The following is a 25,468-nucleotide window of genomic DNA, read 5'->3' as shown; positions in this document are numbered from 1 at the left end:
CATCCGACCTGTCAAGTGCCACAGGATTTCAAGAGTCCAAGCTGTAAGTTGGAGTATTCAGGCAATCCTTGGGTGCTAACACAGCCGTTTTTAGGTTGAGCCTAGCAGTGGCAAAGTCTGAAGGATCAACTTGTTAGGGCAGCCCTCCCCGCAAGCGTGACCGTAAATACCACTCTGAATGATCACTGGGCACTACCACCGGTAAGGGGTCACCATAAATGTGGATCTTGTGTTGTCTGTGAATTTTGTATTGAAGGCAAAGAATTTATCTTTAGAGATGTAAAAAATGAGCAAAAGACCTTCACGAACTGTAACAGTTGTAATGTCATCTACGCTTTTATGTGTCCCTGCAACAAGATCTATGTGGGACAAACAAAACAAAAGATATAACTACGGATTTCCCAACACCGGAGCAGGATCAGATGTAGAACAGCGAATGCTCCTTTGGTTGAACATTTCACTGACAAAGGACATAATGAAAACGATGTCCGCTGGACTGTAATTAACCAAGTAATCCTCCCCCGAGAGGCGGTGATCTCTCTAAACTACTGAACAGAGAAGAACTGAAATGGATCCTGAAAACAGACAGTCTTAACTCTGGACTGAATCTCCAGGAAGACTGGACCAATCTGGTCTAAAGGATGCATATAGTTTTTCTCTCCTTATTTACAGTGTCCATTCTAAACAATTGTGACAGGTTGCTTCAGAATTGCTATGACTGCTTTTCTTAATCATTTTCTTTCGTTTTGGTTAATATGTTCCACCTTTTCCTTTTTATTCTCTTTTTATTCACCGTCCTTATCACAGTCCACACCCTCCTGCGCTGTCTCACGTAGCCGGTAATCCCTGTGTCATTTTCCTGCTCCCCAGTCTGATCGACCTAACACGATCCGACCAGTTCCAATATGGCCACCGCCTTCCCCTTTTCCATTATCATCCCCGACCAACCATGAGAAATCCTCTATTTCCATGCCCTCTTCCCCGACCAATCAGGAAGCCCTTTTCACTTTAAGATAGCAACGCTGATCTCAGCCGGCTATCGCATTGCCGAGTGGGACCGGATACCGACTCACCCGGTAAGCTCTGAGCCTAAATATTTTCCTATGCCCTGGCCAGCCCTTTGTTGTAATTGCCCCTAACCTCCATCCCCCTTCCCTCCCAGGTACACCCTGCACCCAACGCGATCTGACCTTCGACGCGTCCCGGTGGTTCCTGAAGGTGGTAAGCCCCTTGTCTTAGAATTGAGCTTTCCCTCGTGCGCACAGCTTACTCTGCCCTTCTAACCCTAATTACCTTCCCCGTAATTCCTCTTAGGTAGCCACTTGTACGGTTTATCCCTCCCCTTGGCCATGGATCCATCATGGTAAGCCCGTGTTCCTCCACTGCGCCGTTATTATTTTTATTTTTTCACTCGGGACACGTGTAATAGTAGTCGTATTCCGTGTCCCCCACCTCCGGTATGAATATCACTAACATTCCGCGCCTTGATCCTCGCAATCTACACTATCCCACTAAGTCTTGTTTATTCTGTATTGGTCACGATCACTACAGTTCCCCGCTCACGGGGTACTGCAATTACTCACTGAATTTACAAGCAACTTTTATCCCTTTACCTTGGCAGCTTCCCGCTCACGGGGAACTACAACTAGTCACTAAGTCTACAAGCTACAATTATCATTCTACAATTATTTTTGGAAATTGCCACTTCTATTGCTCAATTCGCTGACGAACTCGCTTTATCTCGCCATAACCTTATGTTCTTTGGCCTCCGCAACTAACTACCCCTATCGAGTCATTGGCTCTTGACCTTCTTTATTAAATTACACGTCTGTTTTTAAGGAATGACTTGCCTGTTTTTACTACTTCGCACCACTCTTTCACCTATCACCACTATGTGAGTCGTTTTCTACAATATGTCCATGTTTTATATATCTCCCTATATTCTTTTTCCTCCCCTTATTCTCCTTTAGGCTGTAGAGGCTTGATTGAATTAGGCATTAATCAATGTCCTGATGATGATTTAAAAGTGGGATCGAAACGCCGTCGACCTTTTATGTGCCTTATACATTGTTTATATCATGTATTATGTTGATGTAAAGTTGCATCTTGAAATCCTTGTTCTAACTGTTATTTGAGAACCCTGAAGCTTTTGCCTAAAAGCCCTTTCCTGTTCACTGCCTCTTCAACTGTACTAAGCTGTATGTGCTTAATTGGGGTACAGGCTTGTGCCCCACCACGTGAAACTGTCGAAGGAAATTCCTTGTTTATTCCTTGTTGAGTAAATACATTGAGACCTCTGTCCGGCTGGACAAGTCATATTAATACAGAATTGCCTGCGTCTGTATTTATCTTTTCGTATGAATCTATGTTGCATGGGACCACTGTTGTTTCTTAAAATAGTAGTGGCAGCCGGCATGGCTAGTGGGTGGCGGGCGAGGAGGTGTCGTGTAGGGGAGGAGGATTGGGATGTGCAGTATAAAAAAAATAAATGTACCTTGCAGCCGGGTCCCAAGTCTCTGCTCCTGCTCTCCTCATCTTGGAACAGGGAGCACAGCCAGGCCCCACTGACCAATCACAATGATGCAATGCAGCTTTCTGATTGGTAAGCGCGCAGGTTCCCCTGACCAATCACAATGTAGCAATGAGGCGTTGTGATTGGTCTGAGCACTGTGACATGGCGCTCAGCCTTTAGTACCGCTTTTGGCCGCCATAAGTGTGGCAGGGTATGCTCAGACGTGAGTCCCTTGCTCACTTTGCCACTTGATTCAAGCAAGCCGGGCTGAAGACGGCTGTAATGCCAGAAACCGGTCCTCGGAAGCTTGTTTCCGGTCCCGGGAAGGCTTGGCTTGGCAGTTCGGGCTGGACTGTTCCCATGAGGCACAGGGTCAGACTGATTTGCATATAGCCATGTCTGAACTGGGGTGGCAGAGTGGGCTAAAGAACGGTGATGGATTAAACCCAGATCTTTTGACTGGGTGTGAGTGTTTGATTGGTTCAGATGCTCCGTCCATCGCCACCCCCTTTTGTACCGCTTTAGGCTGGAAGGGTGGGCATGTTCTCCATGCAGGCTGTAATGCAGCCTCCATGGAGAACAGGGAAAGTGTGCATGATTGGATTGGTGGCCTGAGAGGGCCGACCAAACAGTCATTGCGCACTTAGGAGTGGGCAAACAACTCTTCCTCTGCCCTGCTCCAAGAGCAGAGCAGCCCTGCCCACCCACAAAGCAGCATGAAGCATAAAATGATAATGACTCAAAGTTATTATAATTTTATGTTTCATACATTGCACTGCTTAAAAGCAGTGGGGCAGCGCTCCCCCGCCATAGCAGAGGAGCCGCCACTGAGCAGTGCGCATGTGCTGCTCTGCGAGACGTGCTGTATTCACTTCTATGGGATTTGGCCACACCCTCACTTTTGATTGGTTATAGTGTGTGTTGTTCTGAAAAGCTTTCTTCTGTATGGTTTCTGAAGGTTATATGTCCCACCTTCTTGTGTCTTACTCCTTCCCTGGAGTATTGGCCTATTACGGTATGCTTTCTCTAAATGTTTGTTCTTTTGTGTTTGACACTCTTTACATCTTATACGTAGACTTTATCTTTAAACATGGCGACCAACCGCCGGACTTTATTTTCTATGTATTTACTTGTGTAGCATTCACGGCACGCCACGATTTAGCTTTAAACATTGGAAGCTAAAGTACGATGTGTCGCGAATGCTACAAAATTTTAAAAAATAGAAAAGAAAGGCGGGCGGCCGCCTTTACATCATTGCCACTGCGGGAGCCCAAGGACTCGCCAAGATGGTTGTCTTTATAAACACCTACTTACAAATCTTGCAGTGGAGAATCCTTGCGGTTCCGGAGGGGTCAACTGAGCTTTTACCACCGTAGGTGAATTGGAGCTCTTTCAAAATCAATTAATATATCATAGATATTTAGTTATGCCAATTAGTCAATGATGAGAGACTGGTGGAAGTTTCAAAACCTTTATTTATCGTAAGGTTAGGGTCTGTAATTATCTTTATTCAGTTTAGTAAGTTTACAGAAATATAAAAATAGATTGGTTAGAAGTCAACATTAGAAATACACAGTGTTCCATAAAGAAACCCATTAAGCTAACTAGGGGACCTATTCTAAAGAGAACCCATGAAGAGTTCTGTTGGAAAAGAGCAAGTAAGGGATAAACTTCTCATAAAGAGTAGTTCTTGAAACTCAGCCGAGTTCCCTACAGCTGCATTACCAACAGTAAATAAAAGTGCGATCCTTGCAATAGCATTGATCACAAGTAATCCATTTAAATCAGAAGTAAAGCAGAATCAGTCACCTGAGGGAATAGCTAAGGAAGTCAACTCTTCATGAGAAGAGTTTCAGAGTAGGGAAAGATCTAGCAGCAGGACCACTGGAAAAGTCTAGGGAATGAACTGAGAGCATCATTAATATAGGTTCATACTATTGTAAAATTTTAAAGGCATCTTCTGTCGATGTCCAATGAGAATAGTTCATGAGGTGGTGTCGTTGGTCTGGCGATGCCTCTTCTTACGATTCCCATATAATTGTGGTTTATAGAGCACACAGCTACCTCCAAAAGAGATTTGATACAATTACTACAGCACTTGTTACATGAGGGAAGGTTCCCATGAGAATCCTCTTACCTAGGCTAAAGGATGTACTATGAGCTCGAAGTGTGGACAATGGTTAGTCAGTAATATAAAAGCAACTATCAATGTTATTCGGAAGCAACATTCATAAAAGTCTCTAAGTCATCATTTAATATAAGCAGTTTCAATAAGCTCATTGTATTCTAATAAATAATCTAACATGGTGTGAGGATGAACACGACGTTATAGTCAGCATATTTCTAAAAAAAGTAACTAATGCTGATCAGTTTCACAAAATGTCTTACTCGTAACTATGAGTGATAGAGAGCCATGTTATTCAGAAAATTGTAGGGGTGCATCATATTCACGAGTAGTCAGCACCCAGAGGACGTATTAACGTGTGATCTTTAGAAATGTAGTATTGAATCGAGTGTTGAAATATGTAGAAGTGTGCTCACATTAATAGAAGACTAATGTAGTGCTTTAACCAAGAAAATGCAATAAGTAATGTGGTAGTATGGTTTCATGTGTAAAATGTCGCAATAGGTTTAAACGTGCCATATTAAAGTTGCATGTGTAGGGTTGCTTATTAATGAAACAGCGTAAAGCTTTAACATGAGAAAATGTATTGCTTTAGAAATGAAATAAGAATTCATGCTTTTAAAGTGACTGTATTGCTTATGATGTTATGTGAGAAGTGCATTTAAACGTGTAAAGGTCTGGGACAATGAAGAAGCCAGTAGAGGCCTAACTGTATTTTCTTAGCTTAGCTAAAATTTGTGGGCTTCAATTGTATTTTTCCTTGGGAAAGGCTCCTTGCTTAGTCGAATTCTAAATTGCAGTATTGTGTGTGTACAAGGTTGTTTTCTCACACGTTTCAGTTGCAGGTGCGAGGACATTTGCTTCGTTAGCTAGAATAGACCTTTGTTTTAGGAGTTAGGTTGATAGAGCTGGGTGTTGGGGGAGCGTGAAAGAATTCAGGAGGATACATTTGGCAGAGAAGGTGCCTGGGACCCAAGGACACAGGAACATTTTTTGGATGAAGACGAAGTCTTGCTGGAAAAATCCAGGAGCAAGCACCTGCCTCAAGGGGTGTGTTTAAGGCGTGTCTACTGTTTTGGGGATTTTGTATTAGCGACAGTACCCAGAGGGTGGAGAGCTGATTTGAGGCTGACAGGCAGGAGATGGGTGTAGGAAGGAGCATCTTAGAACAAGCTCTGTAGTTTAGGCTACTTACCAGGGAAAAGTGAATGTACTTCTTAGGAAGTCTTCACTGCTGACACCATTTCTCTTGCCTGGGAGGGATGTTGCTTTAGAGTTAGAGTAGGGACAGACTAACCTTTTCTTTCCTTTGAGTAAATGCAGTCAAGGCTTCAAGCTGGGACTGTCATAGGTTGCCTGATGCTTTTGGAGATTACCTTGTGATGTATTCCTATAGGTTCTGTATCGATCCCCCTATTCCTGACCCTATTCTGGTTAACAAGTTAACTAGCAGCCATCCCATGAGGCAGAAAACCCCCATGATGCAGGAACCGTTATCTGATAAAGCCACACTATGGCACAGGAACGTGTTATCTGATTAGGTCATAACGCTTGCCATCTAATTAGACAAGCGATATTCCTCCAGCCCCTGATAAGGCATACGGAGTTCTCAAAACAAATCAAACCTATGACAACCTGGGAAAAACCCTGCGGCCATTGTTTTGATTTCACCGAGAACTTCAGCAAAAGAATGTGCTAACGACCTGGTCGTATGACATCCTTATTGACGTATCTATGTCCATCCTTACGTCAATCTCGGCACCTTAAAGGTATAAATATTACCGATATTGCCCTATGCAAACACACGCGGTGGTGACGAGATCGGAGCACCCAGACTTGCCGAAGCCCAGAGCAGAGCAGACCCCGCTGGCGCAGCCCCGCCTTCCTGACGCGCTGAGAACGAGACGCTGCCTTTCTCCTGCTGAGAAATCTAGCTCCGGCGCTTCCGGGTAGCCCTCGCAGGCAGCCTGGGATATCGAGACCAGAGACGAGAGATACCATCCCTCATCCATCCTAGATTCCAGGTACAGAACTGAATAACCCCTCACAGAGAATTCTTTAGTCAGTCACTTGGCAAAACAAACTTAACTTAAACTGCAACTTTCTATTCCCGCCCACGCATTAGACTTAGGTCAGGTACACGGGGTAGGCGTAGTTAGAAACACCAGTTGAGTACGATTAGTCAAATGTATATGTGTATGTAATATATCTTATTCATTTTAAACCTTCATATGGCTTAGAAACCATATCAATGTTTTTACAGTATTATTTTATACTTCTGCTTTTAATGTATGCACTTTACTTAACCATAAGTATTGCAATAATATCGATCCATTTCTCTTGTATGAGAAAAGAGACTGATCAATAAATAACATCTTTTATTGAACACGCCCGTCTCTTCCTTTTCTCTACAATCTGATGAGACTAAGAATGCACGTACTGACTGAGTAAAATAAATTGCCTTTTGTTCACACGACTCTCGAGATACACTCTTGATTAGGGGAGAGCAAAGTTGTCATGTTCTATGGTTGTCAGAAACTAAATCCCTTCTTGTCTATCCAGGGAGGTTCAACTCCTCCTTGCCTATTCGAGAAAGTTTCTAGTGAACCCTGAGCTAGCTGGCAAACCCAAAACTTTAAGTCTAATATCGACAGTAGTAGACCTAGTTAACGTCTGGTCTAGGCCTATACTATTGAAGGTATTATTCCAATGCGCAGAGCCTATTGGGATAATAGGAACTACACTACACCTTGGTAATTATCTTGAGTCGGCTGAGACTCCTGCGTAGGATTATGTTTGTATTAGTTCCAGTCTACTTTCTAAACCTCTTGCTGAGGTGCCTGTATGTTCAGTTATTTTTGGCCTTGTAATAAACTTTTGAAATGTTATTCCGTAGTAAGTGGTCCTTTGGAATTGGATTAATTTGGTTATTTACAAAATTGTTGTGAATGATAAATGTGTAATCTTCCCTTTACACTTCTTAGCAGACAATAAAGATTCAGTCGACCATGGATTCTAAGGACTGGTAAGGTAAAAAATCCAGATAAAGAATCCGGCTGTTCCATGAGCAAGAGCTGAGTTGGGAAAAAAAGATGTTTGGGCCTCATTCACCGAGCAGTTGCCGGGTGAGGTGAGGCTTACTCCCACAAAAGGCTGGGTGAGTTTAAAAAGATTTTTCAAATATAATCAGGTTATGCAGGACCAGTTCTGACTGGCTACTTTTTGGGCTTACTTTTTAACATTGAGACAACAATTAAGCTGTATATCCTGCTTAAGAGGTTGTTTGTTCATCTATTAACCCCTTCCATGCTCATGACGAGCTCAGCTCGTCATGAGGCACACTGGAGCTGTGCTTATGACGAGCTGAGCTCGTCATGAACAATGGTAAATCTGGGCATGCAGCACAGGAGAAAAATACCTTTAGCATTGAAGGTGTTAATATCACAAATTCACTTTTATACAATATTTTAGGAAAGAAGATTACATACGGACCTACCGGTTACCACGGTATACACCAGGTTCTGGTAGGGTGGTTCACAACCACTGATGTATAGATTTTCTTAGGATTAATTTTGTTGACAATTGTGTTGAACATTGTATATATTATTGCAGTAGCATTCCATCCTTTTTAGGTCCTGACGAAAGCCGGTCATTGCTACCTTTACGGCTGAAACATGTTGACCTTCCACCTAATGCCAAAAGATAGTGATTTTTTCACACTGTCTGGGTGTTTTTAATCTTGACATTTGGACGATTTTCAATAAACATATTTATTGTCCTTATAGTCATTTTTAGTTATCACATTCACTTTGCACTGCACACCATCAGTACCATCGGTTTGAGAGTACCTTGGCTAAACCAACTATTGGATAGAAGTCTAGTGTTATATAGCCATTCCATGCCTGGTCTGGGCACACAGATTTCATTCCACTATTTCCCAGATGACTATGCTCCGCCAGAGTGGTGGGCTGATGGGTTTATTTCTGAGCCCGGCGCCACTCAAATCATTCGTGTCTGATGTTCTCATCCTCTTGAGCTCATATAACAGATTTGACCTATAATCTCTTATTCTGTATTTTGTGTATCTGATTAGGGGTGTGGAGATTACATGGTCATTAAATATTATCCCCTAGACCCCCTTTCTTAAATTGTGTTTCCCCGTTTATCATAGCCAATTGTGGTAAAAGAAGCCAGAATTGGGTATTTATTTATTTATTTATGCGTTTTTCTATAGCGCGGACTTTACCCGAAGGTGTCAGAGCGCTTCACAATAGGAACAGAACTGATACAAGGGTGTATCTTAGCTCCATTCCTCTTCAATTTATACATCAAGAGCATCTTTTAAGCACAGGAGCAGATTACCCCTATGTCGGATGGAAAGGCCTACCGGTCCTGCTTTATGCGGATGACGCAGTCCTGATATCCAGGACTGCAATTGGCCTGCAAACTCTGTTAAACTCTTTCCACGCCTTTATGACGTCCCGGGACCTGAGTATTAATAACTCAAAATCATATGTCATGAAGGTAGGCCAAGGGAAAAAAAGCCAAATTCTTTTAACGTCAACGGCGAAAAAAATACCTGTAGCTAAAACATTTTCGTACCTCGGTGTCCTCTTTGACTATCAATTAAATTGGGGACCTGCAGTAGAGAGGAAAACGGGCGAGATAACCAGATCAAATGCAGCAATACTTGACTTTGCAAGCAAAATGGGTAACAGTCCAGTGGCCGCACTGCTTCAACTTTATCAAGCCAAGAGTATTGCTATTCCATGTTATGGAAGCAAGTTATGGGGGTATGCCTCCCTTGGTGGCCTGGAGGTCGCAGAAAATAGTTTTTTAAAACGGATCTTGAGGGTCCCAAGGGGAACAGCACATTTTTCAGTGCATGAAGAGCTGGGCATGCCATATTTATGCGACAGGATAGCCGTAAACCCTTTACTTTGTTGGCTAAACTGTTGGCTAAATACTGATATACCCCTTACACTACAAATCTTGCAAGAAACTTTAACATGGGATAACAGGTTCAAAGTCCCTTGGATTAAATACATCAGCAACTGTTTCTCTGAATTAGGGCGCCCGATCTTTTTGTAACCCCAACGCCTATAACTAAATCTGATGTTATTTTTGTGAAAAAGATCTTTACTACATCTAGGTATCTAGCCCGGGAGGAGGGCGAACTAATGAAAGACAGTGTACGGAAACATGTGCTATTAAAAACATCTTTGCGCATGGAACCGTACCTGTCATGGCCCTTGTCAGGTTATGATCGCTTTTTGTTGACAAGGTTTCGCCTAGATATATTCCATCTTTTATTAGCCGTACCTAGGGGGGCCCATCGTGGCCAAGTGCTGCCAGCTTGCGGCTGCGACGAAAAGTCTCCGCAAGACCTGGCACACTTTCTTTTCATCTGTTCCTTTTACACTGTACCACGGAGGCTATATCTAAAACCATGCCTCAAACAGCTGAATTTTGCACAACTCAAACCAGCACTTTACTACCTTCAACTTTTAAGCTGTGATTGCACTTTATTTGTATGCAGCTTTTTAAAATTAGCACTTAAATTCAGGAAAAGTATGGAGGGGTAATTGTGCTGTTGATAGATATATTTTTAATTAATATAACTTATATTTTTTAATGTCTATACTGCTTGTGACTTTATACTAGATGTTGCTTTTAACAATGTTTGGATTTTATGTGTTAATGTATGTTTATGAAATGCACTTTTATGGTTGTTACTATGAATAACCGAATAAAGTTATTTGATCTTGATCTGATACATGAGAACATTACAAGAGAACAAATTACAAAAGCAAACGTGCATTACATGAGGCACAAGTGACAATCGTGAGCAAACAAAATACAAGAGGTAGCAAACGGTGCATTACAGGAGGAAAAAGTGACGTGTGCAGGTTACAAAAGCGTACAAAGAACAAGTAGAGGTATAATACTGCAATAAATGGAGGACACTCAAACACAAGAACAAACGTTACCTAGGCAATGGTGGCACTTGTGTAAGTATCGAAAGCAAACAAAATATAAGCGGTAGCAAACAGTGTGTTACAAGAGAAAAGTGACGTGTGCATGTTACAAAAGAGTACCAAACACAGGTAAAAGGGTAGTACTGCAATAAATGGCAGACTCTCAAACCAGCAGTCTTCAAGCTTTACTGAAGGAACGTGATCCACCTCTTGCCAGCCAAAGCTCAACTGACCAGAGCAGAATCTCTAAACAAGATATGGGTTATATAGAACACACCTTAATATCGATTCTTACCCTTTCATTTGGGCTTGTTTTCCAAGCAGGTATGTTATTTGCTGAATAGGGTTCGACAACTTTATTAGCGGCCATATTGAAATGTTAGCTTGCCAGAAAAGGTAGGCAATTAGAACTACGAATTTTCACAAGGAAGTACTCACTTTATATTTGAGAGTGGAAATCATTGTCATTATATTACAATGGGTTTCAAATGATGACGATTAATTTAGTCGTGAAAACAAGAAACGTTTTATTTTCTTGTTGCACAGTTTTCTTTCTTTGGTTTCGCGTTTAAATATTGCCTTCTACCTCGACGAAGGGATTTTTAAATCGCTGGATCTGTAATTCAGAGCAGCGCAGGATTCGAAAGAACAATGACGTACTTCGTAGTTTACATCGGAAATCTATCAAAATGAGACCACGGTCATTGGCTCGGAAGCACTGTGACGTCATCCCGTACAACGGTGAAAGCAGAGGTTGCGCAGTTCAGCAAGTGGATTGCTGGACTTGTTGCTGCACGTTTCCCGCCGTTTCGGCGCTTCTGGTACTTCCTGGATTGAGAGCTCATCGTGGTCGAATAGCCTGTTCGGTTTCGTAGTTAGTATAACATGCCTAAACGATCCTACCCGTTCGGCGACGGCAGTCCTCTGCAGCTCAAAACTCACGTGGGGCAAAAGCAGCTGTGCGACGGTGTGTCGGGCGACTTTTTCAAGCGGGAAATATTCGGTAAGGTCAGGACGATGGAGGGTTTCAATAGCGGGTTGCCCTTGGTTTCCTAGCTCGGTCCCTTTAACGAGCCTTGCTGGGTGCCAGCCTCATTGGCGGTTTTAAACTGGGCTAATTGGGGGAATGCGGACTACTTAGTGTGGTTGAGGGAAATTCCATTTTAGGCGCTTTACAGGATGGGCAAAATGTCTAGTGTTGCCCTGTGGGTGCAGGTATTCCACTGTTGTTTGTCCCCTTTTTACTTTAGATAGAATGGAACCGGGTTTGCTTATAGTCTGAATATTTTTCCAAACGCAATTCTGCCCTCTAAGTGATAAAACAATTTTCGGGGAGAGTACGGTATTGCTTTTGTTGACTCTTTGTGAGATCCTTGATCTATGTGAGCCCTCGAAGTGCAGAGTGCATTTTGTATTTAAAATGCCTGTACATGCAAGTTGAGTAATTTGGTCCACGTCTTACTGTATTGGAATACATTTTTCAGGAAATCATTAAATTTGCATTTAGGCATGTGTGCGCACACAATGTATCTTCGTTAGTAAAGGTGGTGACTTCAGGCTTATAAGACAAACTTTTATCTGCCACACATTTCACCTTTGTATTCGGGGGAAAAAACTCGTCCGTGTGAAGGGTTGTTAGTGCGGTTGTAGAGCTGGTGTTTTAAGTATGGGACCGTTAATGAATCGCCCCATGTTGGCAGGGGTTAGGGTCTAACTTGTCTTTTATGTATGCTAGTTTACCTCCGGTTGCGTAATCGCGTCAAACCTACTGATGAGGATGGCGTCCTAAACGAAGTGTATGTTGAAGGTGTCGGGACAGTCTAATTTAGCTTTTATGTATTATAATACTCGCAGCATGTTGATGTCACCAGTTGCGTACTGTCCCGGATTCCTGATGCTTACTTGCACCCCGGGTACCAGCCTCCCTAGGTTGCAGTAAATTTGAAGTAAAGGGATATTCAAAGAGCATTTGGACAAATGATCATCAAGAAGCGAGAGCTTCAACGCTAAGTTGTGGTCTAGATTCTCATACAATGAGAATCCCACTGTTTACGTCTTCAAGCGTCAATTGTGGGTGTCTTTGAACCTGGAGTTGTCTGTAGGCTTTCTCCTCATTCCTCCTAACTTTTCTCCACTAACACCGGCCTCAAGACTCGCGAATGGCGTACCTCCCATCCAAACGCTACATGTCATGAATGGGGCAGTGATGTTGGTGTGATATCAAGTATAGACCTCACTGCTTGGTGACCTCAGTGTAATGCAGCATGATATTCAGTCTGCAGAAACAGATATTTTGATCACTGTATAGCCAAGTGGAGAATGTCGTACAGTCTTATATCTTAATCGTGCCTATAAAGTGCTCTAGTTAAATTTATCATTCAACAGTATACTATACAAATTTCATATTACTATTTTGAAGAGGCTGAAAGGTGTGCTACAGACCCTGGCAGCAAGTTCAACTCTTCAAGGGGCACTATTGGCTTGGATCCTAACAAGTTCTCCTCTTGGCAACGGGAATCCTCCTATTCCCTCCCTCTCCCCAGCATAGTAACTATGTACAGCGCTACTGCTCTTAACCTTTTCCATGCTAATGACAAGGTGAACTCGTCATGAGGCACACTGGAGCTGTGCTCATGACCAGGTCAACTCGTCATGTATAATGGGGAACATAAATCTGTAGCACAGGAGGGGAAAAGCCTTAGCAGCCAATTAAGCAGGGTTTGTATTAGAGCAGCGATACTCAAAGTACAGCTAGGGACCTAGAGTGGCCCTCCTGACCGTCACATGCCCCCATGGTTAACAGTAGCTCTGGGCCACTGTTTACTCTGCACTATTGTTAAAAAAATGAAACAAGCATTGGAAATGCAATAGGTCTCGCAGCATTAGAGTTAGTGCTTTTAGAATTGTTTATGGGTTTTTTTTGTAAATCTTTAGCATTTTTGTTTCCTGTAGCCAATGCTAAAGAATTACAAATAAAAAAAGCCATAAACAAATCTAAAAGCTCTAACTCAAATGCTCCGAGACCTATTGCACTGTGTGAGGGTGAGTGAGGGTGAGTGAGGGTGAGTGAGGGTGAGTGAGGGTGAGTGAGGGTGAGTGAGGGTGAGTGAGGGTGAGTGAGGGTGAGTGAGGGTGAGTGAGGGTGAGTGAGGGTGAGTGAGGGTGAGTGAGGGTGAGTGAGGGTGAGTGAGGGTGAGTGAGGGTGAGTGAGGGTGAGTGAGGGTGAGTGAGGGTGAGTGAGGGTGAGTGAGGGTGAGTGAGGGTGAGTGAGGGGTTGAGGGTGAGTGAGGGTGAAGAGTGGTATACAATTACAATAGGGTGTGGCTACACCCAATGTTTAGCCCAGGTACCACCTTGCGGGCCTAGCAGCAGTGCGCATGGAGGACTGCATTGCCCCCAGCGCGATGGTTCATATGGCAGCAGGAGTGGAGCAATATGCGGGAGGGTAGGTTAATGATGTGTGAGGATAGGAGGGTTGAAGTGTTTTGTCTGGGGCTGGCTCAATGGTTGTTAGAAAATTGCAATTCGTGAGTGGCAGGCTAAGCTCGGAGGGCGGACAGGATCACAGAAGACGCAAGTTAGTCAATGGGGCCCGCTAGGCAACCGTAGGCTATAGTGGGGACCATAGGGGAAGTGATGTGGCCTATGCACAGAGCTGCCGACTTGGGAGTGGCTCAACATCCTGTGATCCTGCGCAGATGATTTACTCTTCTCGGAGTAAAACAAACCAGGTATTTGGCATGGGGTGACGCACCGAGTATCAGGAAGAAGGTTTCAATGGGGAGTCGGGTTAAAGGGTAGACAAAGGCGCACGAGGGGCGAGCGCGAGTGGCGGGGGGCTGCTGCAGGAGCCTCAGCTTAGGAGTTGTCTCCCAGAGTACTGACGAAGAGGAATTTGGCCTGGAGAGACGCAACGGGGGGAGGGTGGGGGGCATAAAAACGCTTCAATTTCGGAGGCAGGTTAGAGGGAGAAAAAGCACAGGAGTGGGAGCGAAGAGAGTGGAGGGGTATGGGGGGCCTCGTTTTGGTGGCTTAAGGAAGGGCAGCAAAGCGTCTAATTACAAGGTTAAGGCGGGGAACCAGGCTGCGCACGAGGAGGCTCGTGCAGATAAGAATGGAGTGGGTCGGTCGGGTTACAGTACATTGGGTGTTCCCCCACATGGGGGGTGGGGGGGGCGTTGCGCCCCCACCCCCACCCCCATGTCACATGACCGGGGTCTGCTGGAGCAGGTAGGAGCCCTTTAAACTCCAGCAGTTTCATTAGCTGGATGCCTGCTAGGTGAGTCACCGTTGAGGGGGCGGGCCCTTAAGGAGGATGAGATCTGGGGGGAGGGGAGAGAGATGTACGTGAGAGAGAGAAGGCACACGAGGCAGAGACACCAATCACACGCACTCGATGAATCCTGATGAGTGGCGCTAAGTTTCCAAGGCGTTTCTTGCGACAGAGCAGCTCTGCAGGGGCCCCTGGCAGGGGCCCGGGACAGAGACTCACTCCCTCCAGCCCGCAGTGAATAACAAGCGTTGCAGTGAAAATAACGCGCTTATGTTATGCGCGCCTTGCTGTTCAGAAGTAAATAAGTTGTAAGTAAATGGGATGCACTGACCCCATTCTGCAATTTAAAATCCTGTAAGAGATGGTCTCACACTGCCACTGAAAATGGACCCTAAAAAGGGACTAATGTCTTAAAGAAATGTCTTAAACTCTTTTAACCTAATAAATAATGGTTCCGCTGTCACCTCTGGTAGAAACCTCTGAGCTAAGAAATCACAAATGTTAAATGCAACTACGGCGATGTGCTGCGACTTAAGGAGGGGTAATTTTATGCGCTTACCTATTCGCCAACTAGTGGTTCTGCACTCGTGGCTGCTGGCCTGCGACTCCGTGTCTGCTGTTGGGAGTCGAATCAGCGTGTGATGCAAGGGGGCGTGTTTAGATCCGGAAACAGCGTTGCGCGAGTGCTGTGTATAATAAAGTTATGTGCGTAAGAGATAGTGTAAGCCACGATAAAAACAATAATGAATAAAAAAGAGAAGTGACATATGTTGTTAATCGGACGCTGTGTGCGCTGGGCAAAATAATAATAAAATAAAAACAAGACGGAGGGAAGAGAGGGGAGGGGGAGGAGAAATGCGACACGGCGGGAAGGGGAGGGGGCGGAGCGGGTAAAATAAACAAGACGGAGGGAAGAGAGGGGAGGGGGAGGAGAAATGCGACACGGCGGGAAGGGGGGGGCGGAGCGGGTAAACAAAGACGGACGTGCACGCGCTTTTAAGCTCAATGCGCATGCGCATTGAGCTTAAAAGTGGCGATTCCTTGCAGTGTGGATAAAGAGTGGATAAGTGCACCTCTTAACTTTAGGATCACCTTAATTTTTAAAGACTTCTTGTATCAACAGTATACAATTGATAGTCTCTTCAGAATTCAAAATGTATATTTCATTAACATGCAGAACAGTTTCACCATCGTACATCAGATTATCTGTGCATTGAGAAGTAGTTTTTAGGTCTCGCCTGTCGATGCGCATGCGCATCGAGCAAGCGAGACTATAGGGGCTCATCGACTCTTTATCTAACTTGCAAGGAATCGTGGCGATTCCTTGCAGTGCCCGTGACTTTTAAGCTCAATGCGCATGTGCATTGAGCTTAAAAGCGCGTGCACAGCCGCCCGCATTCCTCCGACACCTTTGAAGTGAAGCTTAGCTTCACTTCAAAGGCCCGGCTTCTTCACACCCACATGCCGCTCTGCCCCGCTCCGCCCCCTCCCCTGAGTCATCCTGCCTGCCCCTTCCCGCCGTGTCGCATTTCTCCTCCCCCTCCCCTCTCTTCCCTCCGTCTTGTTTATTTTACCCGCTCTGGCCCCTCGCATTTCTCCTCCCCCCTCCCCTCTCTTCCCTCCGTCTTGTTTCGCATGTACCCCCTCCTTTATCCCAATCCCTCTCAGCAGTTTCCCTTTTAGCAGCTCTCGTCTTTACTCGCACCCGCCTCCCACACCGCGGACGCTTCCATCTCGCGTGCACCTACTCCCTTCTTCCATTTCCTTTTAGCAGTTTTATTTCCACCAGCTCCCCTGTCTTTACTTGCACCCGCCTCCCACACAGCGGACGCTACCATCTCGCATGCACCTACTCCCTTCTTCCATTTCATTTTAGCAGTTTTATTTCCACCAGCTGCCCTGTCTTTACTTGCACCCGCCTCCCACACAGCGGACGCTTCCACCCGCCCACTGCCCCTGCGTCCATCCAGACAGAGGCCATTTACACCCGCTGCCACCGTTTTAGCACTGTCAAAGTTTAAATATTTTAAAGTCTTAAAATTATAAAGTCTTAAAATAAACATTTATTTAAAGACGCATTTTAGACGAGAGCGTGTGAGTGTATATGTGCGTGAGCATGCCTCAGTGCCTTTAGTTGCACCCACCTCCCACACATCTGACGCTTCCACCCGCCCACTGCCCCGTTTACTTTGTGTACTCCCCCACAGAGGACATGCCCACCCACTGCCACCGTCTTAGCAATGTAAAAGTTTGCATTTATTAAAGGGCTAAAATAAATTTTTAATTAAAGTCGCATGACAGACAAGAGAGTGTTTGTATATATGTGCGGGAGCATGTGTCCATGCCTTTATTTGAACCCGCCTCCCACACAGCGTACGCTTCACATGCCCACTAACCACGTTTAGTATGTGTACTCCCACACAGAGGGCATTCCCACATGCTGCCACCGTATTAGCACTTTAAAATGTTGCATTTTTTGAAGGATTAAAATAAATGTTTCATTAAAGTCGCTTCACAGACAAGAGCGTGTGCGTGTATATGTGCGGGAGCATGCCTCCATGCATGTGTGTTTGAGTGTGAATATGTGTAGGTATGTAGGAGTGCCTGCATATGTGTGCTTGTTTATGTGTGTGTAAATTGCTAATGCCCTATATGTTTGTGCATGCTTTTTTTGTGTGTATATTTATGTGCGTGTGTAAGTTTGTATGTGCTGGTCGCTGCATGCATGTGTAGTTGCATACATCAGTGTATACGGCTGCAAGTGGATGGGTTTCCAAAGGTGTGCCTGGTCTGTGTTTGCACGTTTTTTTTTCATCTGTGCTTGCGCGTTTGTATGTCTCTGTGCATCGGTGAATTTAGAAGTTTTATTTAATTGCAATTAAGTCTCTGGGGTGGATGAAATTTTTTTTTTTACTAAAACCGAGAGGTGTGACAATAACTAACGGCGCATAATGAAGAACCCAATGCAGGGAAATCTCTACAAGCTTTAAAAGTTTACACTAAATTAATAAATCTAATTATTTTGCTACGTATTTTGAGACAAATATAACATCTATCCCTTCTTACATGCAAACCACCAACATTTCACTTGGTAGCGAAACAAACGTACCGAAACAAACGTACAAGATTGAAGGGATTCAACCTATAACCTGTAAAGATCGCTTTTCAGGATACAGCCTGGAATTATTTCGCACTACTCCTTTACATTTGTGTACAAGTACACAAGGGAAGCACAGTTCATTTTCATACATGCCCAATTATATTACATGTGGTTTGAAAACTCAACAGGGCTTAGTATGCTTGTTCCACAATATATAGAGCGCGTGCATTAAGGAATTCTGTTTGCGAGGTGCAAGGTAATTTAAAAAAAAAAAGCGCTTTTATTACATTAAGTATTTACTGAAGGGAAAAACATTTGCGTGGTTGTGCATTTTGTTACAGAAATACCGGTTCTACACTCTGTTGGTACACATCTGTGTCGTTTTTTTTTCATTTTCTCTGCTACAATTATTAATTAGCAAGTGTTACTTTGGAACCGACAACTGGCGCCACTGGGGACAAGGCAGACAGAGCCATTCTTATGGGGGTACCCCCTCCCTTCTCCCTTAGCAGCATGTGCATCCGCCTTCTCCAGCTCTTCTGCTTGAAACAGACAACAGGCGCCAGTGGGCAACAACATAGACAGAGGCATCCTGCTTGACGATGGGTTTGTCAATTACGTGTTAACACTAAACCGACCCGAGGAGCCAGGAGAGCACAAGCTCTCTCTCTACACATCGCTCTCTCTAACTCTCTCTCCACACACCTCTCTCTCTCTTTCTCTACACACCTCTCTCTCTCTATATGCATCTCTCTCTATATGCATATCTTTCTCTCTCTACACACCTCGCGTACTCTTACTATCTCTCTCTCTCTCTACACACCTCTCGCACTCTCTCTCTCTACACAACTTTTATTTAAGTATTATTATTATTTTAAAAAAAGCCATTGTTATTTGTAATATCAATATATCCAAGTCTCACATAAATACAACACATATTGCATTACAAATACTATAGGTGTCACATTTGCTATTGGCATTGTGAATGACAAAGCTATTAATTTTGCTATTATTTTTATAATTGTATGGCTAGTGTTGACTAGACTTTGAAGCGCTAGAAGGCCTGCTTTGCACTACTTGGGAACCCAAGGCTCGAGTAACCAGACTTTTGTTGTTTTTCTTCCCGGGGATTGGGTTGCAGCGTGTGAGGTGGGACGCCAAAGAATGAGGAGCTTTCTCGTGTTCAACCACTCCGCTCTGCGAGTTTTAACTGCATCAGTGACTGGAGAAGCCTCGCCCGCGGTCTGAGTCAAAATAAACATCGCCCTTTCACTTTCCTATATTATATTTTGTTAAAAAAGCGTCCATACACGGTTTGCAAACTTCTCACAATTTCCGGTCTCCTTCCCATGCTCCAAATAAAACACAGGGAAACTGTGCTGTTCGTCATTGCAGAACGTTTTATCAACAATAAGTTTTTATATGTATCCAACCAGAGACATTTTGGTATGTTGCATCTCTAGTAGTTTGTTTGTTCACTCTATTGCGTTATTGTTGTAATTTATGCCTGGGAGTGTTAGTTTACATACACATCTTTGACCAAGTCCATATGGAGCAATCGTCCTGGCAAGACTGACATCCCAGAGACCAGGGACCCAGGTCAGCTGTGAAACAGCATCCCCCACTCTGCCTCATTCCGCCTCACTCCACCTCACTGTTCCTTACGGTGCCTCATTCCACCTTATTGTGCCCCAGGCTCTGTACATGGGCTCAGCTGTGTAACAGCATTACCCATTCTGCCGCAGTGCCACATCATTATTTGCAACATAATTACACTGCACTCCATGCAACTTACACTCCAAATACCACTCAGTGCCACATAATTACAAGCCACATAATTACACTGCGCTCAATGCAACATAAATACACTTCATATAATACCACTGAGTGCCACATAACTACACCATATAATTACACTCTCCTCAATGCAACATACACTCCACACAATACCACTCAGTGCCACATCATTATTTACAACATAATTACACTGCACTCAATGCAACATACACTCCAAATACCACTCAGTGCTGATCTGCTGCTCTCTTCCATCCCACCTCCTCTTTAACTCCCTGTTCTCTTCTCCTGTGCTGATCTGCTGCTCTTTCACCCTGCATCCTTCTTTAACTCCCTGTTCTTTTCTCACGTGCTGATCTGCTGCTCTCTTTTACCCCGCCCCTTTTTCAAATCCCTGTTCTCTTCTCCTGTGGTGATCTGCTGTTATCTTCCACCCGCCTCCTTCTTTAACTCCCTGTTCTATTCTCCTGTGCTGATCTGCTGCTCTCTTCCACCCCACCGCCTTCTTTAACTCCCTTTTCTCTTCTCCTGTGCTGATCTGCTGCTCTCTTCCACCTGCCTCCTTCTTTAACTCCCAGTTCTCTTCTCCTGGGCCGATCTGCTGTTCTCTTCCACCTGCATCCTTATTTAACTCCCTGTTCTCTTGTCCTGTGCTGATCTGCTGCTCTCTTCCACCCTGCATCCATCTTTAACTCCCTGTTCTTTTCTCCCGGGGCTGATCTGCTGCTCTCTTCCACCCCGCCCCCTTCTCCAACTCCCTGTTCTTTTCTTCTGTGCAGATCTGCTGCTCTCTTCCACATGTATCCTTCTCCTACCGCACACACACACATACAACCACGCACACACACACATAACCACACAAACACACACAACCACACCACGCACACAACCACACAAAAAAAACAACCACACAAAAAACCAACCACACACACAACCGCACACCGCACACACACAACCGCACACCGCACACACACAACCGCACACAACCACACACACACACACACACCACACACATCAATCTGTCGCCCTCACTCTATCTATCTATATGTCGCACTCACTCTATCGATCGCACTCACTCTATCTATTGCCCACACTCTATCGCCCTCACTCTGTATCTATTTATCAATATATCGATCTATTTGCCTCACTCTATCTATCGCCCTCACTCTAGTTATCTATCTCTCTCTCTATATCTATCTATATATTTCTATCTATCTATCTATCTATCTCTATCTCTCTATCTATCACCCTCACTCTATCTATTTATCTATCTATCTATTGCCCTCACTCTATCTATCGCACCACCACAGCATCACTCAGGGAAATGCAATAGGTCTCGCAGCATTAGTTTGTGCTTTTAGAATTGTTTATGGGTTTTTTTTTTTTAATCTTTAGCATTTTTGTTTCCTGTAGGCAATGCTAAAGAATTACAAAGAAAAAAAAGCCATAAACAAATCTAAAAGCTCTAACTCAAATGCTCCGAGACCTATTGCACTGTGTGAGGGTGAGGGGTTGAGGGTGAATGCAATAGGTCTCGCATTAGGAAAGTTTGACCTATTGGTATTGTAAATGACACATTTTGTATTTATGTGGCATTGCCTACAGGAAACAAAAATGCTAAAGATTTAAAAAAAAAAACCCATAAACAATTCTAAAAGCACAAACTCTAATGCTGCGAGACCTATTGCATTTCCAATGCTTGTTAAAAGTGATAGCAAACATGAATTTAAAAACACATTAATCTCCACCCCCTTACCATGACAAAATAAGGCCAATAGTGAACTGAGACACAAGTCTATTATGTCCACTCTTTGGGTTTCTTATTATAAAATGGCATTATAGTTTATCAAATTAAACACAGAAAATTATTTTTTTACAGCACACATCCTGAATTCATATATTTCCAGATCCTCTCGTGTGATGAAAAATGATGAGGAAACGAGTAATTAAAAAAGTGCCTAGGAGCACCAGATTTGGTGAAGTGGGGCAAGCAGGATCAATCCATGTTTTTCTGATCTACTTTGTGCAATTCAGCACTAGATGTAAATCCTCTACTTCCCTGCATCCACCGTACCATGTCAACCTGCAGGCATCAGTGCAGCCCTTTGTCACATCGCAGACCAAACTTTCTGGCCACCAGGAAAATCTTTGGGTGCCCATGTACTAGAAAATTGTAAAAACCATGCAAGGAAATGTGGCTCTGGTGGTGTACCTCAGACATGAGTTCTGCTCTAAGCCTTATTATTCCACATCAGAAGTTAGTTTAGGAAGCATTGAAGCATTACAGAAACTTAAAAGGGAAATCCTAAGAGTGGTTCATGTTTTTGTTTGTTCTCCAGAGAAAACCAAGAAACTTCTCTTCAGTGGTGCACAGATGTACATGAATCACATGTGGAATGGCAGTAAAGCAGTTGTCAACTGTGCTATTCCCCATTCTCCTGACCATGGCTCTGAAAATAAGACTGGTGATTCTTGTGATGTGAATGGTCTACTGCAAGGACAGACCCTAATCGGCCACGATGGGAAACTACTAAAGGGTTCAAATGTTCACGAAAAACGTAAGCTAGATAATCTTTGACTTCTTTCTTATTGTAATTCTCAATTGTTTCCTTCTTGCAACTTAATTAATCCTGGTACGTTCCCAGTTATATACAGCATTATTAGTTGTAAAACATGTTTTAAAGCCTAATTACTTGCTTATTGCACATTGTGGCATCATACCTGGTCCCAGAGGCGCCACTTAACATAACATCAAAATGTGTTAACAACTCTGGTTTTTGTTTAGTCTGACTAGACTAGTATGCATGTGCTCTGTTGCGAGGCATATAGTGCTTGAACATGGATAAGCTTGTAGTCCACTCATTGCTTACTGTTGGTTGGCTTTCCTTGTTGCACATTTTCTTGCTTTGTGTCCCAGTTTGTCAATCTTGCTTTTTCCTCTCATGGAGCATTGCCTCTTTGCAGCGTCTTTGGTCTATTTGATGTTAAAACTACTTAAAAAAATGTCTGTATGTCAAGTACTTATCACCTCTCGTGCTGCTGCCAGTCCCCATGTGCTTCTCCCCACTGCCACCTCTCCCATGTTTCCGTGGTACCCTCCTACGGCACTTGGAAAAAAATGCCTTTGTGCACTTTATTTTGAGTCACAACTCAAGCACTAAAACGTCAACCACGCAATGCAGGGCTGGAAACCATTGGCAAAGTAAATGGGTCACAAAGGCGAGAGATACTGGCTTTGTCAATTCTGGTCTTAACAGGCTATACACACTAAATGACCATGCGTGTCTTAACAGGCTATAAACCCTGTAATTGGTTTATTAAAGGAATCGCCCGTCACATTAAACAGCCTTTCGCACAAGGGCTAAAACTTGGACAGCGCACTAGACCGAATATCCCTCCCCGTGATGCCAGCCCTGTAATTGGTTTATTAAAGGAATCGCCCGTCACATTAAACAGCCTTTCGCACAAGGGCTAAAACTTGGACAGCGCACTAGACCGAATATCCCTCCCCGTGATGCCAGCAACACCGTGCTAAAGCCATGTCACTATCAAGATGCTGTTAAATCAACAAAATTAACTTGCAGATAAAATAGCATGAACAAAATGCGTTCACTCGTAAAAGATCACAAAATAAGCCTCGGGCCTGGGTTGTTGTTCATTTAGAAAAAGCATTGCCCTCTGGATGAAAATGTAAAAATCGCTACAGGAAGTTTGAGAGAAAATGTAACTTTTATATATATTTTTTTAAATCAAAAGTTTACTCTGGCAACGGTTACACAACCAAAGACATAAGGAGACGTTACCAAACTATGGTTCCTAGAGTTCATTTGATGGAATTCATAGGTAAAACAAACACTGTTAATGGTAGTTGGCAATATACAAATTACCAAACATTTGTAACTGCAGGGTTCGAGTATTGGGGTGCATGGAGCAGAGAGTTTCCACATAATATCCATTGGATAGTTCAGCTTTTTTTGGACAGTGGATTAAAGCATTTAACAAAGTAAATTGTGGGTAGTTTTGTTAGGTTGTTTCCCTTTGGCCTTTGTGGTTTCTCTGGCAAACTGTTTTGGTGCCTTTGGACGTGTGCCTGAGGATTGGTATTTTTTTTCGGGGGGGGGGGGGGATAAATGATTGTATGCCACTTAACTGTTTGAAATATGATACATTTTGTAACCTGCAACATTTCTCCACAGTAGCTGTGCCAATGGGAGTTTCCAAAGCCTGCTCTTCCTGTGTAAAATCTGTTGGTGATAAAGAAGCCTGTGCACAGTGTGAACGGTTCATTTGCAAAAATTGCAGTGTACTCTGCTGCTGCTGTAGTGCGGTGACCTGTTCGTTGTGTGCAATTGTTGAGTAAGTCCATAACTTTGATACGTTTTTGAATGGTTTATTAGCTAGGCCTTTGTGTTCTTATTGTCTTTGCCCCTGTTGCTAGAAAACCTTCTTTGGGCTAAACGGTGTCATAGGATGTGAAATTTAACTTGACTCTTGGTGGCTATGTGCACATCTGACTGGAAATCATTTCCACCATCTAAGAAGGCTGAAGGTGTGATTACTTGGTATAAAGAGGTATCTGTGCCTTAAAGGATGTTTGCATTACCCATTGACTTGATCCATACCTTGCAACACTGTTGGATTGAACCTAGCATTCAAAGTTTTCCTTGCTGGGCTGCACTTTCTCTTTGCCATCCTGTCCCTTACCACACGCATTGGTTACTTTCCACTATTTCGCACAGCTCTGTTGAATGCACATCAGCATTTATTTTATTTTTTTGAATGGATAGCTTGTCTTAATACGTAACTTTTTTTTTCTTCTTCCCCAGCGATGGCGATATCTGTGAGAAGGCATTCTGTTATGGATGTTCATTATTTGAAATGACGCATTAAGGATCGCCTATGAGCCATGAAAGTAACTTGTAAATGTTTGTGTAAAGTCTTATGTATAGCAACTTTTATATTAAATCTATGAATTTTACAGAATGTGATTAAAATAAAATATTTTTTATAATTCAACCTGAATGATGGAAATTGATTCTCTTGTTTTTAGTATCTTGTGGCGGTGGGTGAGCGAAGCCCTCCCTGGGTGGCAATGAAGACTAAGGAACACTCACTTTCTCTGCATGTGGACTGACTTGTACAGTTGCCTTTGTATTGTAATTGCATTTATATAGTTATTCAAAGCCCAGACGAGGCATTAAAGCACTCGAGTGAATAGCATGCTACTTTGGAACCCATAAAGGATTGGTGGTGAAATAGTATGGTGAAATATGAAAGTAATTTGAGTGGTGGAAATGTTATTCTATATTTCTATTGAGAAGGATAGAGTGAAGGATTTAGAAGCTTTTTTGGGTGGGGGGGCTCATAGCAGTAGGAGGAGGTTTGTATTGAGTAAAAGGGAGGGGGTAAGAGTCTGAAGGAAGAATTTAGAAAGGCTTGTTTGGAAGATCGGAATAGTAAAGAGGTATGAGATAATGCAAGGAGGGATTAGAGTAGGGAAGAGTCTAGAAAAGATTATTTTGGGCATCATGGTAGTGGTATGGGGTTTAGGATGAAAGAGTGGAGGTAGATGATATATTGATAGAGGTACAGGGTAATAAATGGGGTTGTGCATTCGAAAGTAGTACAATGAGGTTTGAGAGGAGTCCGAGTTGAGGTAAAAGATTGAGAGTGGTATAGGGTGAGA

At 43.5% G+C, this 25,468-nt stretch overlaps 1 protein-coding gene across 2 annotated transcripts; it reads left to right on the top strand.

Annotated features, from left to right (window-relative positions):
• Positions 1 to 11,368: 11,368 nt before the first annotated feature.
• SIVA1 (SIVA1 apoptosis inducing factor) lies at positions 11,369 to 24,798 on the top strand. Of its 2 annotated transcripts, none has more exons than XM_078660286.1 (4): positions 11,369 to 11,618; positions 22,122 to 22,340; positions 23,982 to 24,138; positions 24,609 to 24,798. In XM_078660286.1, the coding sequence occupies exons 1-4, from the start codon at positions 11,501 to 11,503 to the stop codon at positions 24,670 to 24,672; spliced, it is 558 nt and encodes a 185-aa protein (XP_078516412.1). In that variant the 5' UTR covers positions 11,369 to 11,500; the 3' UTR covers positions 24,673 to 24,798. The 2 variants fall into 2 exon arrangements, with proteins under 2 accessions (XP_078516412.1, XP_078516411.1); XM_078660285.1 differs by having other exon boundaries at positions 11,370 to 11,618; positions 23,979 to 24,138.
• The last annotated feature ends 670 nt before the right edge of the window (positions 24,799 to 25,468 follow it).

Source organism: Lissotriton helveticus, chromosome 9 (assembly GCF_964261635.1).
Source record: "Lissotriton helveticus chromosome 9, aLisHel1.1, whole genome shotgun sequence".
Classification (NCBI taxonomy): domain Eukaryota; kingdom Metazoa; phylum Chordata; class Amphibia; order Caudata; family Salamandridae; genus Lissotriton; species Lissotriton helveticus.
The sequence above is the reverse complement of the archived record's forward strand: the minus strand, read 5'-3'. Positions and strand labels throughout refer to the sequence as shown.

Coding starts and splice junctions, on each gene's coding strand:
- SIVA1 (XM_078660285.1), top strand. CDS start 11,501: ATGCCTAAACGATCCTACCCGTTCGGCGACGGCAGTCCTCTGCAGCTC. Junction 22,341..23,978: donor TTCAAATGTTCACGAAAAAC/GTAAGCTAGATA, acceptor ATTTCTCCACAG/TAGCTGTGCCAATGGGAGTT. Junction 24,139..24,608: donor TCGTTGTGTGCAATTGTTGA/GTAAGTCCATAA, acceptor CTTCTTCCCCAG/CGATGGCGATATCTGTGAGA.